This window comes from Ascidiella aspersa, chromosome 4, assembly GCF_963924565.1.
Source record: "Ascidiella aspersa chromosome 4, kaAscAspe10.2, whole genome shotgun sequence".
Classification (NCBI taxonomy): domain Eukaryota; kingdom Metazoa; phylum Chordata; class Ascidiacea; order Phlebobranchia; family Ascidiidae; genus Ascidiella; species Ascidiella aspersa.
The window spans coordinates 33,061,253-33,081,342 of NC_139450.1; the positions used below are offsets into that span (position 1 = coordinate 33,061,253).

Here is a 20,090-nt window from a genome sequence, read left to right on the forward strand (position 1 = left end):
AAATAATTTAAATAAGAATTTAACCCTTTCTTTAAATTTAAATCTAAATTTTTATATATATTTAAAACAAATTAAATTATTTGATCAGCACTAAATTTTGTGATAATAAAAATGGTGGGTTTTTGAAAATACTGAGGACATTAGTACACTGAAAGCCATTGCAGAACTGAGGACATGTGAAATTATTTACTGTTAAACCAGCACTTAAATAAACTTTAATTTAAAAACCTAAATATCAGCTTGTTCAAAAAATCTTGTTCAAAAAAAATATGTGATTTTTTGGATATAGTATTTACAGAGTCACAACCAAAACAAATACTCTGGCATGGTAACATAACCTGCTGTGTTAAACCTCAATATAAATAAAGATATTTGCAGAGTTATAAACAACTTAAACTAAAATAGAGAAGCAAAAACACAAAATGTAATATGCAGACAAACACAAACAACTCTAATTAAATACATAACGACCAAAAAAATAACAAACTTGTGTATTGAGTTATAGTTGGAGAGTGGACAAGAGATCCCTCATAGTAGGTGGTTGTCATATTCACAAAATACTTTGCCCCAGCAGTTAGGTTAGAAAACTTTGCAAGGGAAACAGTTACATTCTGAACTTGCAACAATCTGTTTTCAGTAAAAATCATCACCTAGAAATAAACAAATATAAATAATAGGCAAAACACTTTCACATTCAAGGAATCTCCCATTGAAAATACAATGTAAAAGAAATATTCTTGCTATCGCATCAGATGACGTTTACACTTTTTATAAAAACAGGCCTAAAACATAAAATCATTTCTTAAAATTTTACAGAATATATATTTTGCTTTATGAATAGGTATCATCAAAGATCATGATGATAGCTTCAATGGTGCCTATTTATAAGGCGAATTATATATTTTTGTAAGATTTCAAGAAACGATTTTAAGTTTTATACTTCTTTTCACAAACAGCCTAAACATCATGTAATAAGTGATGGTTATATTTAGGGATGTTCAAAGTAGAATCCCAAGGTATTCTAGAATAATAGGTTTCGAATCTAGAATAACGAATCCAGAATAGCGAATCCTAGTATATTTTTATTAAATTATTTATCCTCGATTTTGTTTGGGGAAGGGATTAATCTTAATCTACCCTACAGGGCCCACAATCACAGCAAAAAATAGCCCAAACAATTTTCTAACATGTGAACATTATAATAAAAAAACTCTCTCATATGTTTAACATTCTTAACAAAGTTCTGTCATCTTAAGCCGTTCTGTAAACTGTAATATGTCAACTGCCCAGGTTGTGTCCAAAACTTATATTTTTGCCAAAAGTGAGCAAATGCAACACTGCACATAAAAGTCTTAAGCAATTCGGTCCTGATTTTGAAGGCATTATTAAGTATTATTGCTTCTTTTTTGACTAACATGATCTGCTATGCAGTCATATGATGTACTGCAAAGAATACAAAGTTATTATTGACATAACGAATTCTTGACAATTACGTGGTGCATAACTACATAACTTCCCTGAATATTGGCCTAAAGTTGACCTTAAGTAACCCCATAGGGCATTTTGTGGACGGCCAGCACGTTTTGCAACGCTATGTTACTTTTGCAACTTAACGCATTTAGGGAAATTGCAAACTCCACACCAGACATTACACGTTAGCCGCTCGCCCAATAACGCTTGATTGACACTTTATTATTAGACGAACGTTATCGCGAGACGCGGTAATTGGTCGCCCGAAAAAACGCTGACAGTGCACTACAAGGTTACATTTAAAGCAAGCACTGTAAATTGGTCGCCGCGGCGACAGGCCAACTTACCACACGCGTTTGTGCAATTAGGCGCAACAATCCGCGGTAAAACATTAAATTATATCGGTTCCAATTACCCGAAATAAATGGCAGAATTGGATTCGAATCCCATCTGGATTCGAATCCAAGGATTCGATATTCTACTTTGAGCATCCCTAGTTATATTACTTGGTTTTCCTACAACTTAAACTGAAGAATCATCTAGCGCAAACTATTTATCAGAAAACTACTTTACAAGACAAACATATAAGAGGACCTATCAAAAAATTAAAAATTGCTCTACAATAAATACCTTTATAATTAATAAGCTTATAAACTTCTAAATAAGCCATTAACTCTGGAAAAGTTCTTTCTTATAGGGAGTTTTCAAAAAGAGTTTTGCAAAGTCATAACAGCATTGTCCAACAAGACATACATTGGGCATTATATGAAAACAGGTTTATACAGCACAACAAGGAAAACAAAACTACAGAACAATCACTGACCATAAAAAGTAATCATTTTAATAAAAATTAAAATGTTTTAAAATTTTACAAGGTAATTAAAAATTTAGAAAAAAATCAATAAATTCGAACTTTTATAAAAACAAACAACAACAAATATACCCTATAATTGATTGACCCTTCAGTTTCATTCCAATTAACAACAAAAAAGCTTTCAGAAACCTCCTTCATTTGCAATATTGGAGACAACAAGCCTAAAAACAACAACAAACTATCAATGTCAATTAAACAGCTTTATTGCAACTGAAAGTACTAACCAACGCAGTATGTTCCATTTCCAACAAAACCATTTTGGCAAGAACAGAAATAAACACCGGGAGTGGGACTGTTGGAACAATTTGCATTAGGATGACAGTCATTTAAAAGAATATCGAAACAATCATTAATTGCATTGCATATGATTCCATCACCCGAATAACCAGTCTTGCAGGCACAAGTGTAACTACCATTTGTGTTGGAACAAGTTGCATTTGAATGACAAGAATTTGAAGCATTAGTACACTCATTAATATCTAAACAAGTATGACCATCACCAGAATAACCAGTCTTGCAGGCACAAGTGTAACTACCATCTGTGTTAGTGCAAGTTGCATTTGAATGACAAGAATTTGAAGGATTAGTACACTCATTAATATCTAAACAAGTGTAACCATCACCAGAATAACCAGTCTTGCAGGCACAAGTGTAACTACCATCTGTGTTGGTGCAAGTTGCATTTGAATGACAAGAATTTGAAGCATTAGTACACTCATTTATATCTGAACAAGTGTAACCATCACCCGAATAACCAGTCTTGCAGGCACAAGTGTAACTACCGTCTGTGTTGGTGCAAGTTGCATTTGAATGACAAGAATTTGAAGCATTAGTACACTCATTTATATCTGAACAAGTGTAACCATCACCCGAATAACCAGTCTTGCAGGCACAAGTGTAACTACCATCTGTGTTGGTGCAAGTTGCATTTGAATGACAAGAATTTGAAACATTAGTACACTCATTAATATCTAAACAAGTGTAACCATCACCAGAATAACCAGTCTTGCAGGCACAAGTGTAACTACCGTCTGTGTTGGTGCAAGTTGCATTTGAATGACAAGAATTTGAAGCATTAGTACACTCATTTATATCTGAACAAGTGTAACCATCACCCGAATAACCAGTCTTGCAGGCACAAGTGTAACTACCATCTGTGTTAGTGCAAGTTGCATTTGAGTGACAAGAATTTGAAGCATTAGTACACTCATTAATATCTAAACAAGTGTAACCATCACCAGAATAACCAGTCTTGCAGGCACAAGTGTAACTGCCGTCTGTGTTGGTGCAAGTTGCATTTGAATGACAAGAATTTGAAGCATTAGTACACTCATTTATATCTGAACAAGTGTAACCATCACCAGAATAACCAGTCTTGCAGGCACAAGTGTAACTACCATCTGTGTTAGTGCAAGTTGCATTTGAATGACAAGAATTTGAAGCATTAGTACACTCATTTATATCTGAACAAGTGTAACCATCACCAGAATAACCAGTCTTGCAGGCACAATTGTAACTACCATCTGTGTTAGTGCAAGTTGCATTTGAATGACAAGAATTTGAAGCATTAGTACACTCATTAATATCTAAACAAGTGTAACCATCACCAGAATAACCAGTCTTGCAGGCACAAGTGTAACTGCCGTCTGTGTTGGTGCAAGTTGCATTAGAATGACAAGAATTTGAAGCATTAGTACACTCATTTATATCTGAACAAGTGTAACCATCACCAGAATAACCGGTCTTGCAGGCACAAGTGTAACTACCATCTGTGTTGGTGCAAGTTGCATTGGAATGACAAGAATTTAAAGCATTAGTACACTCATTAATATCTAAACAAGTGTAACCATCACCAGAATAACCAGTCTTGCAGGCACAATTGTAACTACCATCTGTGTTAGTGCAAGTTGCATTTGAATGACAAGAATTTGAAGCATTAGTACACTCATTAATATCTAAACAAGTGTAACCATCACCAGAATAACCAGTCTTGCAGGCACAAGTGTAACTACCGTCTGTGTTGGTGCAAGTTGCATTTGAATGACAAGAATTTGAAGCATTAGTACACTCATTGATATCTAAACAAGTGTAACCATCACCAGAATAACCAGTCTTGCAGGCACAAGTGTAACTGCCGTCTGTGTTGGTGCAAGTTGCATTTGAATGACAAGTATTTGAAGCATTAGTACACTCATTTATATCTGAACAAGTGTAACCATCACCAAAATAACCAGTCTTGCAGGCACAAGTGTAACTACCGTCTGTGTTGGTGCAAGTTGCATTTGAATGACAAGAATTTGAAGCATTAGTACACTCATTTATATCTGAACAAGTGTAACCATCACCAGAATAACCAGTCTTGCAGGCACAAATGTAACTACCATCTGTGTTGGTGCAAGTTGCATTTGAATGACAAGAATTTGAAGCATCAGTACACTCATTTATATCTGAACAAGTGTAACCATCACCAGAATAACCAGTCTTGCAGGCACAAGTGTAACTACCGTCTGTGTTGGTGCAAGTTGCATTGGAATGACAAGAATTTGAAGCATTAGTACACTCATTAATATCTAAACAAGTGTAACCATCACCAGAATACCCAGTCTTGCAGGCACAATTGTAACTACCTCCTGTGTTAGTGCAAGTTGCATTTGAATGACAAGAATTTGAAGCATTAGTACACTCATTAATATCTAAACAAGTGTAACCATCACCAGAATAACCAGTTTTGCAGGCACAAGTGTAACTACCGTCTGTATTGGTGCAAGTTGCATTTGAATGACAAGAATTTGAAGCAATAGTACACTCATTTATATCTGAACAAGTGTAACCATCACCAGAATAACCTGTCTTGCAGGCACAAGTGTAACTGCCATCTGTGTTGGTGCAAGTTGCATTTGAATGACAAGAATTTGAAGTATTAGTACACTCATTTATATCTGAACAAGTGTAACCATCACCCGAACAACCAGTCTTGCAGGCACAAGTGTAACTACCATCTGTGTTAGTGCAAGTTGCATTTGAATGACAAGAATTTGAAGCATTAGTACACTCATTAATATCTAAACAAGTGTAACCATCACCAGAATAACCAGTCTTGCAGGCACAAGTGTAACTACCGTCTGTGTTGGTGCAAGTTGCATTGGAATGACAATAATTTGAAGCATTAGTACACTCATTTATATCTGAGCAAGTGTAACCATCACCCGAATAACCAGTCTTGCAGGCACAAGTGTAACTACCATCTGTGTTAGTGCAAGTTGCATTTGAATGGCATAAATTTGATGAATTGGTACACTCATTAATATCTGAACAACTGAAACCATCACCAGAATAACCAGTCTTGCAGGCACAAGTGTAACTACCATCTGTTTTGGTGCAAGTTGCATTTGAATGGCACAAATTTGATGAATTGGTACACTCATTAATATCTGAACAACTGAAACCATCACCAGAATAACCGGTCTTGCAGGCACAAGTGTAACTACCATCTGTGTTGGTGCAAGTTGCATTTGAATGGCACAAATTTGATGAATTGGTACACTCATTAATATCTGAACAAGTGAAACCATCACCAGAATAACCAGTCTTGCAGGCACAAGTGTAACTACCATCTGTGTTGGTGCAAGTTGCATTTGAATGGCATAAATTTGATGAATTGGTACACTCATTAATATCTGAACAACTGAAACCATCACCAGAATAACCAGTCTTGCAGGCACAAGTGTAACTACTATCTGTGTTGGTGCAAGTTGCATTTGAATGGCATAAATTTGAAGCATTAGTACACTCATTAATATCTGAACAATTGAAACCATCACCAGAATAACCGCTCTTGCAAGCACAAGTGTAACTGCCATCTGTGTTGGTGCAAGTTGCATTTGAATGACAAGAATTTGAAGCATTAGTACACTCATTAATATCTGAACAAGTGTAACCATCACCAGAATAACCAGTCTTGCAGGCACAAGTGTAACTACTATCTGTGTTGGTGCAAGTTGCATTTGAATGACAAGAATTTGAAGCATTAGTACACTCATTAATATCTGAACAAGTGTAACCATCACCAGAATAACCAGTCTTGCAGGCACAAGTGTAACTACCATCTGTGTTGGAGCAAGTTGCATTTGAATGACAAGAATTTGAAGCATTAGTACACTCATTAATATCTGAACAAGTGTAACCATCACCAGAATAACCAGTCTTGCAGGCACAAGTGTAACTACCATCTGTGTTGGAGCAAGTTGCATTTGAATGACAAGAATTTGAAGCATTAGTACACTCATTAATATCTGAACAAGTGTAACCATCACCAGAATAACCAGTCTTGCAGGCACAAGTGTAACTACCATCTGTGTTGGAGCAAGTTGCATTTGAATGACAAGAATTTGAAGCATTAGTACACTCATTAATATCTGAACAAGTGTAACCATCACCAGAATAACCAGTCTTGCAGGCACAAGTGTAACTACTATCTGTGTTGGTGCAAGTTGCATTTGAATGACAAGAATTTGAAGCATTAGTACACTCATTAATATCTGAACAACCGAAACCATCACCAGAATAACCAGTCTTGCAGGCACAAGTGTAACTACCATCTGTGTTGGTGCAAGTTGCATTTGAATGACAAGAATTTGAAGCATTAGTACACTCATTTATATCTGAACAACCGAAACCATCACCAGAATAACCAGTCTTGCAGGCACAAGTGTAACTACTATCTGTGTTGGTGCAAGTTGCATTTGAATGACAAGAATTTGAAGCATTAGTACACTCATTAATATCTGAACAACCGAAACCATCACCAGAATAACCAGTCTTGCAGGCACAAGTGTAACTACCATCTGTGTTGGTGCAAGTTGCATTTGAATGACAAGAATTTGAAGCATTAGTACACTCATTTATATCTATACAAGTGTAACCATCACCAGAATAACCGGTCTTGCAGGCACAAGTGTAACTGCCATCTGTGTTGGTGCAAGTTGCATTTGAATGGCATAAATTTGAAGCATTAGTACACTCATTTATATCTGAACAAGTGTAACCATCACCAGAATAACCAGTCTTGCAGGCACAAGTGTAACTACCATCTGTGTTGGTGCAAGTTGCATTTGAATGGCATAAATTTGAAGTATTAATACACTCATTAATATCTGAACAATTGAAACCATCACCAGAATAACCGGTCTTGCAGGCACAAGTGTAACTACCATCTGTGTTGGTGCAAGTTGCATTTGAATGGCATAAATTTGATGAATTGGTACACTCATTAATATCTGAACAATTTAAACCATCACCAGAATAACCGGTCCTGCAGGCACAAGTGTAACTACCATCTGTGTTGGTGCAAGTTGCATTTGAATGACATAAATTTGAAGTATTAATACACTCATTAATATCTGAACAATTGAAACCATCACCAGTATAACCAGTCTTGCAGGCACAAGTGTAACTACCATCTGTGTTGGAGCAAGTTGCATTTGAATGGCATAAATTTGATGAATTGGTACACTCATTGATATCTGAACAATTGAAACCATCACCAGAATAACCAGTCTTGCAGGCACAAGTGTAACTACCATCTGTGTTGGTGCAAGTTGCATTTGAATGGCATAAATTTGATGAATTGGTACACTCATTAATATCTGAACAACCGAAACCATCACCAGAATAACCAGTCTTGCAGGCACAAGTGTAACTACCATCTGTGTTGGAGCAAGTTGCATTTGAATGACAAGAATTTGAAGCATTAGTACACTCATTTATATCTGAACAATTGAAACCATCACCAGAATAACCGGTCTTGCAGGCACAAGTGTAACTACCATCTGTGTTGGTGCAAGTTGCATTTGAATGACAAGAATTTGAAGCATTAGTACACTCATTTATATCTGAACAAGTGTAACCATCACCCGAATAACCAGTCTTGCAGGCACAAGTGTAACTACTATCTGTGTTAGTGCAAGTTGCATTTGAATGACAAGAATTTGAAGCATTAGTACACTCATTTATATCTGAACAAGTGTAACCATCACCAGAATAACCAGTCTTGCAGGCACAAGTGTAACTACCATCTGTGTTGGTGCAAGTTGCATTTGAATGACAAGAATTTGAAGCATTAGTACACTCATTTATATCTGAACAAGTGTAACCATCACCCGAATAACCAGTCTTGCAGGCACAAGTGTAACTACTATCTGTGTTAGTGCAAGTTGCATTTGAATGACAAGAATTTGAAGCACTAGTACACTCATTAATATCTAAACAAGTGTAACCATCACCCGAATAACCAGTTTTGCAGGCACAAGTGTAACTACCATCTGTGTTGGTGCAAGTTGCATTTGAATGGCATAAATTTGAAGCATTAGTACACTCATTTATATCTGAACAAGTGTAACTATCACCAGAATAACCAGTCTTGCAGGCACAAGTGTAACTACCATCTGTGTTGGTGCAAGTTGCATTTGAATGGCATAAATTTGATGAATTGGTACACTCATTAATATCTGAACAACTGAAACCATCACCAGAATAACCGGTCTTGCAGGCACAAGTGTAACTACCATCTGTGTTGGTGCAAGTTGCATTTAAATGACAAGAATTTGAAGCTTTAGTACACTCATTTATATCTGAACAACTGAAACCATCACCAGTATAACCAGTCTTGCAGGCACAAGTGTAACTACCATCTGTGTTGGTGCAAGTTGCATTTGAATGACAACAATTTGATGAATTGGTACACTCATTAATATCTGAACAACTGAAACCATCACCAGTATAACCAGTCTTGCAGGCACAAGTGTAACTAGCATCTGTGTTGGTGCAAGTTGCATTTGAATGGCATAAATTTGAAGCATTAGTACACTCATTAATATCTGAACAACTGAAACCATCACCAGTATAACCAGTCTTGCAGGCACAAGTGTAACTACCATCTGTGTTGGTGCAAGTTGCATTTGAATGGCATAAATTTGAAGCATTAGTACACTCATTTATATCTGAACAAGTGTCACCATCACCAGAATAACCAGTCTTGCAGGTACAAGTGTAACTACCATCTGTGTTGGTGCAAGTTGCATTTGAATGACAAGAATTTGAAGCATTAGTACACTCATTTATATCTGAACAAGTGTAACCATCACCAGAATAACCAGTCTTGCAGGCACAAGTGTAACTACCATCTGTGTTGGTGCAAGTTGCATTTGAATGGCATAAATTTGAAGCATTAGTACACTCATTAATATCTGAACAACTGAAACCATCACCAGTATAACCAGTCTTGCAGGCACAAGTGTAACTACCATCTGTGTTGGTGCAAGTTGCATTTGAATGGCATAAATTTGAAGCATTAGTACACTCATTTATATCTGAACAAGTGTCACCATCACCAGAATAACCAGTCTTGCAGGTACAAGTGTAACTACCATCTGTGTTGGTGCAAGTTGCATTTGAATGACAAGAATTTGAAGCATTAGTACACTCATTTATATCTGAACAAGTGTAACCATCACCAGAATAACCAGTCTTGCAGGCACAAGTGTAACTACCATCTGTGTTGGAGCAAGTTGCATTTGAATGACAAGAATTTGAAGCATTAGTACACTCATTAATATCTGAACAATTGAAACCATCACCAGAATAACCGGTCTTGCAGGCACAAGTGTAACTACCATCTGTGTTGGTGCAAGTTGCATTTGAATGACAAGAATTTGAAGCATTAGTACACTCATTAATATCTGAACAATTGAAACCATCACCAGAATAACCGGTCTTGCAGGCACAAGTGTAACTACCATCTGTGTTGGAGCAAGTTGCATTTGAATGACAAGAATTTGAAGCATTAGTACACTCATTAATATCTGAACAATTGAAACCATCACCAGAATAACCGGTCTTGCAGGCACAAGTGTAACTACCGTCTGTGTTGGTGCAAGTTGCATTTGAATGGCATAAATTTGAAGCATTAGTACACTCATTTATATCTGAACAAGTGTAACCATCACCAGAATAACCAGTCTTGCAGGCACAAGTGTAACTACCATCTGTGTTGGTGCAAGTTGCATTTGAATGACAAGAATTTGAAGCATTAGTGCACTCATTAATATCTGAACAATTGAAACCATCACCAGAATAACCGGTCTTGCAGGCACAAGTGTAACTACCATCTGTGTTGGTGCAAGTTGCATTTGAATGACAAGAATTTGAAGCATTAGTACACTCATTAATATCTGAACAATTGAAACCATCACCAGAATAACCGGTCTTGCAGGCACAAGTGTAACTACCATCTGTGTTGGTGCAAGTTGCATTTGAATGGCATAAATTTAAAGCATTAGTACACTCATTAATATCTGAACAATTGAAACCATCACCAGAATAACCGGTCTTGCAGGCACAAGTGTAACTACCATCTGTGTTGGAGCAAGTTGCATTTGAATGACAAGAATTTGAAGCATTAGTACACTCATTAATATCTGAACAGTTGAAACCATCACCAGAATAACCGGTCTTGCAGGCACAAGTGTAACTACCATCTGTGTTGGAGCAAGTTGCATTTGAATGGCATAAATTTGAAGCATTAGTACACTCATTTATATCTGAACAAGTGTAACCATCACCAGAATAACCAGTCTTGCAGGCACAGGTGTAACTGCCATCTGTGTTGGTGCAAGTTGCATTTGAATGGCATAAATTTGATGAGTTAGTACACTCATTAATAGCTGAACAACTGAAACCATCACCAGTATAACCAGTCTTGCAGGCACAAGTGTAACTACCATCTGTGTTGGTGCAAGTTGCATTTGAATGACAAGAATTTGAAGCATTAGTACACTCATTTATATCTGAACAAGTGTAACCATCACCAGAATAACCAGTCTTGCAGGCACAAGTGTAACTACCATCTGTGTTGGTGCAAGTTGCATTTGAATGACAAGAATTTGAAGCATTAGTACACTCATTTATATCTGAACAAGTGTAACCATCACCAGAATAACCAGTCTTGCAGGCACAAGTGTAACTACCATCTGTGTTGGAGCAAGTTGCATTTGAATGACAAGAATTTGAAGCATTAGTACACTCATTAATATCTGAACAATTGAAACCATCACCAGAATAACCGGTCTTGCAGGCACAAGTGTAACTACCGTCTGTGTTGGTGCAAGTTGCATTTGAATGGCATAAATTTAAAGCATTAGTACACTCATTAATATCTGAACAATTGAAACCATCACCAGAATAACCGGTCTTGCAGGCACAAGTGTAACTACCATCTGTGTTGGTGCAAGTTGCATTTGAATGACAAGAATTTGAAGCATTAGTGCACTCATTAATATCTGAACAATTGAAACCATCACCAGAATAACCGGTCTTGCAGGCACAAGTGTAACTACCATCTGTGTTGGTGCAAGTTGCATTTGAATGACAAGAATTTGAAGCATTAGTACACTCATTAATATCTGAACAATTGAAACCATCACCAGAATAACCGGTCTTGCAGGCACAAGTGTAACTACCATCTGTGTTGGTGCAAGTTGCATTTGAATGGCATAAATTTAAAGCATTAGTACACTCATTAATATCTGAACAATTGAAACCATCACCAGAATAACCGGTCTTGCAGGCACAAGTGTAACTACCATCTGTGTTGGAGCAAGTTGCATTTGAATGACAAGAATTTGAAGCATTAGTACACTCATTAATATCTGAACAATTGAAACCATCACCAGAATAACCGGTCTTGCAGGCACAAGTGTAACTACCATCTGTGTTGGTGCAAGTTGCATTTGAATGACAAGAATTTGAAGCATTAGTGCACTCATTAATATCTGAACAATTGAAACCATCACCAGAATAACCGGTCTTGCAGGCACAAGTGTAACTACCATCTGTGTTGGAGCAAGTTGCATTTGAATGACAAGAATTTGAAGCATTAGTACACTCATTAATATCTGAACAATTGAAACCATCACCAGAATAACCGGTCTTGCAGGCACAAGTGTAACTACCATCTGTGTTGGTGCAAGTTGCATTTGAATGACAAGAATTTGAAGCATTAGTGCACTCATTAATATCTGAACAATTGAAACCATCACCAGAATAACCGGTCTTGCAGGCACAAGTGTAACTACCATCTGTGTTGGAGCAAGTTGCATTTGAATGACAAGAATTTGAAGCATTAGTACACTCATTAATATCTGAACAATTGAAACCATCACCAGAATAACCGGTCTTGCAGGCACAAGTGTAACTACCATCTGTGTTGGAGCAAGTTGCATTTGAATGACAAGAATTTGAAGCATTAGTACACTCATTAATATCTGAACAATTGAAACCATCACCAGAATAACCGGTCTTGCAGGCACAAGTGTAACTACCATCTGTGTTGGAGCAAGTTGCATTTGAATGACAAGAATTTGAAGCATTAGTACACTCATTAATATCTGAACAATTGAAACCATCACCAGAATAACCGGTCTTGCAGGCACAAGTGTAACTACCATCTGTGTTGGTGCAAGTTGCATTTGAATGACAAGAATTTGAAGCATTAGTGCACTCATTAATATCTGAACAATTGAAACCATCACCAGAATAACCGGTCTTGCAGGCACAAGTGTAACTACCATCTGTGTTGGAGCAAGTTGCATTTGAATGACAAGAATTTGAAGCATTAGTACACTCATTAATATCTGAACAATTGAAACCATCACCAGAATAACCGGTCTTGCAGGCACAAGTGTAACTACCATCTGTGTTGGAGCAAGTTGCATTTGAATGACAAGAATTTGAAGCACTAGTACACTCATTAATATCTGAACAATTGAAACCATCACCAGAATAACCGGTCTTGCAGGCACAAGTGTAACTACCATCTGTGTTGGTGCAAGTTGCATTTGAATGACAAGAATTTGAAGCATTAGTGCACTCATTAATATCTGAACAATTGAAACCATCACCAGAATAACCGGTCTTGCAGGCACAAGTGTAACTACCATCTGTGTTGGTGCAAGTTGCATTTGAATGACAAGAATTTGAAGCATTAGTACACTCATTAATATCTGAACAATTGAAACCATCACCAGAATAACCGGTCTTGCAGGCACAAGTGTAACTACCATCTGTGTTGGTGCAAGTTGCATTTGAATGGCATAAATTTAAAGCATTAGTACACTCATTAATATCTGAACAATTGAAACCATCACCAGAATAACCGGTCTTGCAGGCACAAGTGTAACTACCGTCTGTGTTGGAGCAAGTTGCATTTGAATGACAAGAATTTGAAGCATTAGTACACTCATTAATATCTGAACAATTGAAACCATCACCAGAATAACCGGTCTTGCAGGCACAAGTGTAACTACCGTCTGTGTTGGTGCAAGTTGCATTTGAATGGCATAAATTTAAAGCATTAGTACACTCATTAATATCTGAACAATTGAAACCATCACCAGAATAACCGGTCTTGCAGGCACAAGTGTAACTACCATCTGTGTTGGTGCAAGTTGCATTTGAATGACAAGAATATGAAGCATTAGTGCACTCATTAATATCTGAACAATTGAAACCATCACCAGAATAACCGGTCTTGCAGGCACAAGTGTAACTACCATCTGTGTTGGAGCAAGTTGCATTTGAATGACAAGAATTTGAAGCATTAGTACACTCATTAATATCTGAACAATTGAAACCATCACCAGAATAACCGGTCTTGCAGGCACAAGTGTAACTACCATCTGTGTTGGTGCAAGTTGCATTTGAATGACAAGAATTTGAAGCATTAGTGCACTCATTAATATCTGAACAATTGAAACCATCACCAGAATAACCGGTCTTGCAGGCACAAGTGTAACTACCATCTGTGTTGGAGCAAGTTGCATTTGAATGACAAGAATTTGAAGCATTAGTACACTCATTAATATCTGAACAATTGAAACCATCACCAGAATAACCGGTCTTGCAGGCACAAGTGTAACTACCATCTGTGTTGGAGCAAGTTGCATTTGAATGACAAGAATTTGAAGCATTAGTACACTCATTAATATCTGAACAATTGAAACCATCACCAGAATAACCGGTCTTGCAGGCACAAGTGTAACTACCATCTGTGTTGGAGCAAGTTGCATTTGAATGACAAGAATTTGAAGCATTAGTACACTCATTAATATCTGAACAATTGAAACCATCACCAGAATAACCGGTCTTGCAGGCACAAGTGTAACTACCATCTGTGTTGGTGCAAGTTGCATTTGAATGACAAGAATTTGAAGCATTAGTGCACTCATTAATATCTGAACAATTGAAACCATCACCAGAATAACCGGTCTTGCAGGCACAAGTGTAACTACCATCTGTGTTGGAGCAAGTTGCATTTGAATGACAAGAATTTGAAGCATTAGTACACTCATTAATATCTGAACAATTGAAACCATCACCAGAATAACCGGTCTTGCAGGCACAAGTGTAACTACCATCTGTGTTGGAGCAAGTTGCATTTGAATGACAAGAATTTGAAGCACTAGTACACTCATTAATATCTGAACAATTGAAACCATCACCAGAATAACCGGTCTTGCAGGCACAAGTGTAACTACCATCTGTGTTGGTGCAAGTTGCATTTGAATGACAAGAATTTGAAGCATTAGTGCACTCATTAATATCTGAACAATTGAAACCATCACCAGAATAACCGGTCTTGCAGGCACAAGTGTAACTACCATCTGTGTTGGTGCAAGTTGCATTTGAATGACAAGAATTTGAAGCATTAGTACACTCATTAATATCTGAACAATTGAAACCATCACCAGAATAACCGGTCTTGCAGGCACAAGTGTAACTACCATCTGTGTTGGTGCAAGTTGCATTTGAATGGCATAAATTTAAAGCATTAGTACACTCATTAATATCTGAACAATTGAAACCATCACCAGAATAACCGGTCTTGCAGGCACAAGTGTAACTACCGTCTGTGTTGGAGCAAGTTGCATTTGAATGACAAGAATTTGAAGCATTAGTACACTCATTAATATCTGAACAATTGAAACCATCACCAGAATAACCGGTCTTGCAGGCACAAGTGTAACTACCATCTGTGTTGGTGCAAGTTGCATTTGAATGACAAGAATTTGAAGCATTAGTGCACTCATTAATATCTGAACAATTGAAACCATCACCAGAATAACCGGTCTTGCAGGCACAAGTGTAACTACCATCTGTGTTGGAGCAAGTTGCATTTGAATGACAAGAATTTGAAGCATTAGTACACTCATTAATATCTGAACAATTGAAACCATCACCAGAATAACCGGTCTTGCAGGCACAAGTGTAACTACCATCTGTGTTGGAGCAAGTTGCATTTGAATGACAAGAATTTGAAGCACTAGTACACTCATTAATATCTGAACAATTGAAACCATCACCAGAATAACCGGTCTTGCAGGCACAAGTGTAACTACCATCTGTGTTGGTGCAAGTTGCATTTGAATGACAAGAATTTGAAGCATTAGTGCACTCATTAATATCTGAACAATTGAAACCATCACCAGAATAACCGGTCTTGCAGGCACAAGTGTAACTACCATCTGTGTTGGTGCAAGTTGCATTTGAATGACAAGAATTTGAAGCATTAGTACACTCATTAATATCTGAACAATTGAAACCATCGCCAGAATAACCGGTCTTGCAGGCACAAGTGTAACTACCATCTGTGTTGGTGCAAGTTGCATTTGAATGGCATAAATTTAAAGCATTAGTACACTCATTAATATCTGAACAATTGAAACCATCACCAGAATAACCGGTCTTGCAGGCACAAGTGTAACTACCGTCTGTGTTGGAGCAAGTTGCATTTGAATGACAAGAATTTGAAGCATTAGTACACTCATTAATATCTGAACAATTGAAACCATCACCAGAATAACCGGTCTTGCAGGCACAAGTGTAACTACCGTCTGTGTTGGTGCAAGTTGCATTTGAATGGCATAAATTTAAAGCATTAGTACACTCATTAATATCTGAACAATTGAAACCATCACCAGAATAACCGGTCTTGCAGGCACAAGTGTAACTACCATCTGTGTTGGTGCAAGTTGCATTTGAATGACAAGAATTTGAAGCATTAGTGCACTCATTAATATCTGAACAATTGAAACCATCACCAGAATAACCGGTCTTGCAGGCACAAGTGTAACTACCATCTGTGTTGGAGCAAGTTGCATTTGAATGACAAGAATTTGAAGCATTAGTACACTCATTAATATCTGAACAATTGAAACCATCACCAGAATAACCGGTCTTGCAGGCACAAGTGTAACTACCATCTGTGTTGGTGCAAGTTGCATTTGAATGACAAGAATTTGAAGCATTAGTGCACTCATTAATATCTGAACAATTGAAACCATCACCAGAATAACCGGTCTTGCAGGCACAAGTGTAACTACCATCTGTGTTGGAGCAAGTTGCATTTGAATGACAAGAATTTGAAGCATTAGTACACTCATTAATATCTGAACAATTGAAACCATCACCAGAATAACCGGTCTTGCAGGCACAAGTGTAACTACCATCTGTGTTGGAGCAAGTTGCATTTGAATGACAAGAATTTGAAGCATTAGTACACTCATTAATATCTGAACAATTGAAACCATCACCAGAATAACCGGTCTTGCAGGCACAAGTGTAACTACCATCTGTGTTGGAGCAAGTTGCATTTGAATGACAAGAATTTGAAGCATTAGTACACTCATTAATATCTGAACAATTGAAACCATCACCAGAATAACCGGTCTTGCAGGCACAAGTGTAACTACCATCTGTGTTGGTGCAAGTTGCATTTGAATGACAAGAATTTGAAGCATTAGTGCACTCATTAATATCTGAACAATTGAAACCATCACCAGAATAACCGGTCTTGCAGGCACAAGTGTAACTACCATCTGTGTTGGAGCAAGTTGCATTTGAATGACAAGAATTTGAAGCATTAGTACACTCATTAATATCTGAACAATTGAAACCATCACCAGAATAACCGGTCTTGCAGGCACAAGTGTAACTACCATCTGTGTTGGAGCAAGTTGCATTTGAATGACAAGAATTTGAAGCACTAGTACACTCATTAATATCTGAACAATTGAAACCATCACCAGAATAACCGGTCTTGCAGGCACAAGTGTAACTACCATCTGTGTTGGTGCAAGTTGCATTTGAATGACAAGAATTTGAAGCATTAGTGCACTCATTAATATCTGAACAATTGAAACCATCACCAGAATAACCGGTCTTGCAGGCACAAGTGTAACTACCATCTGTGTTGGTGCAAGTTGCATTTGAATGACAAGAATTTGAAGCATTAGTACACTCATTAATATCTGAACAATTGAAACCATCACCAGAATAACCGGTCTTGCAGGCACAAGTGTAACTACCATCTGTGTTGGTGCAAGTTGCATTTGAATGGCATAAATTTAAAGCATTAGTACACTCATTAATATCTGAACAATTAAAACCATCACCAGAATAACCGGTCTTGCAGGCACAAGTGTAACTACCGTCTGTGTTGGAGCAAGTTGCATTTGAATGACAAGAATTTGAAGCATTAGTACACTCATTAATATCTGAACAATTGAAACCATCACCAGAATAACCGGTCTTGCAGGCACAAGTGTAACTACCGTCTGTGTTGGTGCAAGTTGCATTTGAATGGCATAAATTTAAAGCATTAGTACACTCATTAATATCTGAACAATTGAAACCATCACCAGAATAACCGGTCTTGCAGGCACAAGTGTAACTACCATCTGTGTTGGTGCAAGTTGCATTTGAATGACAAGAATTTGAAGCATTAGTGCACTCATTAATATCTGAACAATTGAAACCATCACCAGAATAACCGGTCTTGCAGGCACAAGTGTAACTACCATCTGTGTTGGAGCAAGTTGCATTTGAATGACAAGAATTTGAAGCATTAGTACACTCATTAATATCTGAACAATTGAAACCATCACCAGAATAACCGGTCTTGCAGGCACAAGTGTAACTACCATCTGTGTTGGAGCAAGTTGCATTTGAATGACAAGAATTTGAAGCATTAGTACACTCATTAATATCTGAACAAGTGTAACCATCACCAGAATAACCAGTCTTGCAGGCACATGTGTAACTGCCATCTGTGTTGGTGCAAGTTGCATTTGAACGGCATAAATTTGAAGCATTAGTACACTCATTTATATCTGAACATGTTGTTGTCAAACAAATTGATGAATTAAAAGAATATCCAGAATTGCATTGACATGAATAACCTAATGTTGAATCTATACAATCTGCATTAGATCCACATGTGTTTGTACCAAGAGTGCATTCATCAACTGGTGTGCAATTTGTTGTGTCACCAGAATAGTTACATGAACAAAGACAATTAAAACCTCCATTTGTGTTGCTACAAAACCTGTTTTCAGGACAGTTGTGACTTCCATATTTGCATTCATTCAAGTCTGTGCAAATAATTCCTGTTCCTGTGTAGCCAGCATTGCATAAGCAGGTGTAACTGCCATCTGTGTTGGTGCAATTTGCATTTGCGCTGCATGGATTGCTGGTTGTACACTCATCTATGTCAGTGCATGTTGCACCATCGCCACTGTAACCTTCATTGCATGTACATGATGCTGTAGTACTATTGGTGGTGCTGCATAATGCATTGGTGTTGCAAGAACATGAACTCCCACTGTCTATAAAAAATTGCATTTATTGAAGGTTTATTCTATTTATATTTGTAGAACACGAGTTGCTTGTTCTGTTATAATTATGCTCAAATAAAGTAATTAGTAATTGTGTTTAGTCACAAATATTTGCTCTTGTCCTAATTAATCACATGTGTTGCCGCAAAAATAAAGTAATTTGTCATTTAATGTTATCTATTTAAAACAATTGTATTTGTATTACTAAATTAAATATAATAATATTGCTGTATAAATCCTGGTACATATGGTGATCTTAGAAACTAACAGGAATTATTAAAATATGTTCAAATACATAAGTAGACAGGGTTGTGGCTGTTGTGTATTTTGTCAGGGGGTGTTTTTCCGGGATTCACTGATGGACATATAGTCATATACACATCCCAAAACTTTTCTTTGACTTGTTATTGCAAGCAAAAACAGATATGGGATACGTGGCATTATATTCAAAGACCAAATTCGTTTTATAATCGCCCATTATATTCTACCATTGTAAGCGAAAAGTTTTGCAGTATTTGTGTAATTTAATTAATTTGCCCAGTTAAAATTCAAACATTTAATCACTAGAACCACTTCACTGCACTTCGTACGCGAAAATAAACAGAAACTAGATGGGGTTGCGGTTGTTGTATATTTGGTCATGGGGTATTTTTAAGGGCCTTATTTCATTGGTTATTCAATAATTGGGTCATTATTAATAAGAGTTCTCTACCAGGTTGTTTTTGTAGTATTACGTATTATACTTTGGTTTATTCGTTTTACGCTTTACATTAAGTTGTACTTTCTCTTGTCTTGTTTCTGCAAGCAAAAACAAATATGGGCCGAAAATCTCCTGCCTTCACTTCTGACGTAGATGCAAATATTTTTACAAAACAAAAATGCCTATCGATTTTACCCCCTCCACCCAAACCAAATAAAACTTTTCCCCCCTATTAAAAAAAAACCTGCAATCCATTAAAAAAATATTTTTGATTCCCCCGAAACCAAAGATAAACGATAAACAAAACTAACATTCTCCA

General features: G+C 37.1%; 1 protein-coding gene across 1 annotated transcript in view; it reads right to left on the reverse strand.

The window, feature by feature from the left end:
* Positions 1-20,090, reverse strand: part of LOC146157587 (uncharacterized) — a 34,567-nt gene that overhangs the window by 11,088 nt on the left and 3,389 nt on the right. Inside the window, exons 3-5 of the mRNA XM_083388265.1 lie at positions 2,569-19,062; positions 2,414-2,505; positions 488-650 (exon numbers count right to left, since the gene is read on the reverse strand). Coding sequence (XP_083244391.1) covers positions 488-650; positions 2,414-2,505; positions 2,569-19,062 — 16,749 coding nt within the window. The remainder of the gene's footprint in view (positions 1-487; positions 651-2,413; positions 2,506-2,568; positions 19,063-20,090) is intronic.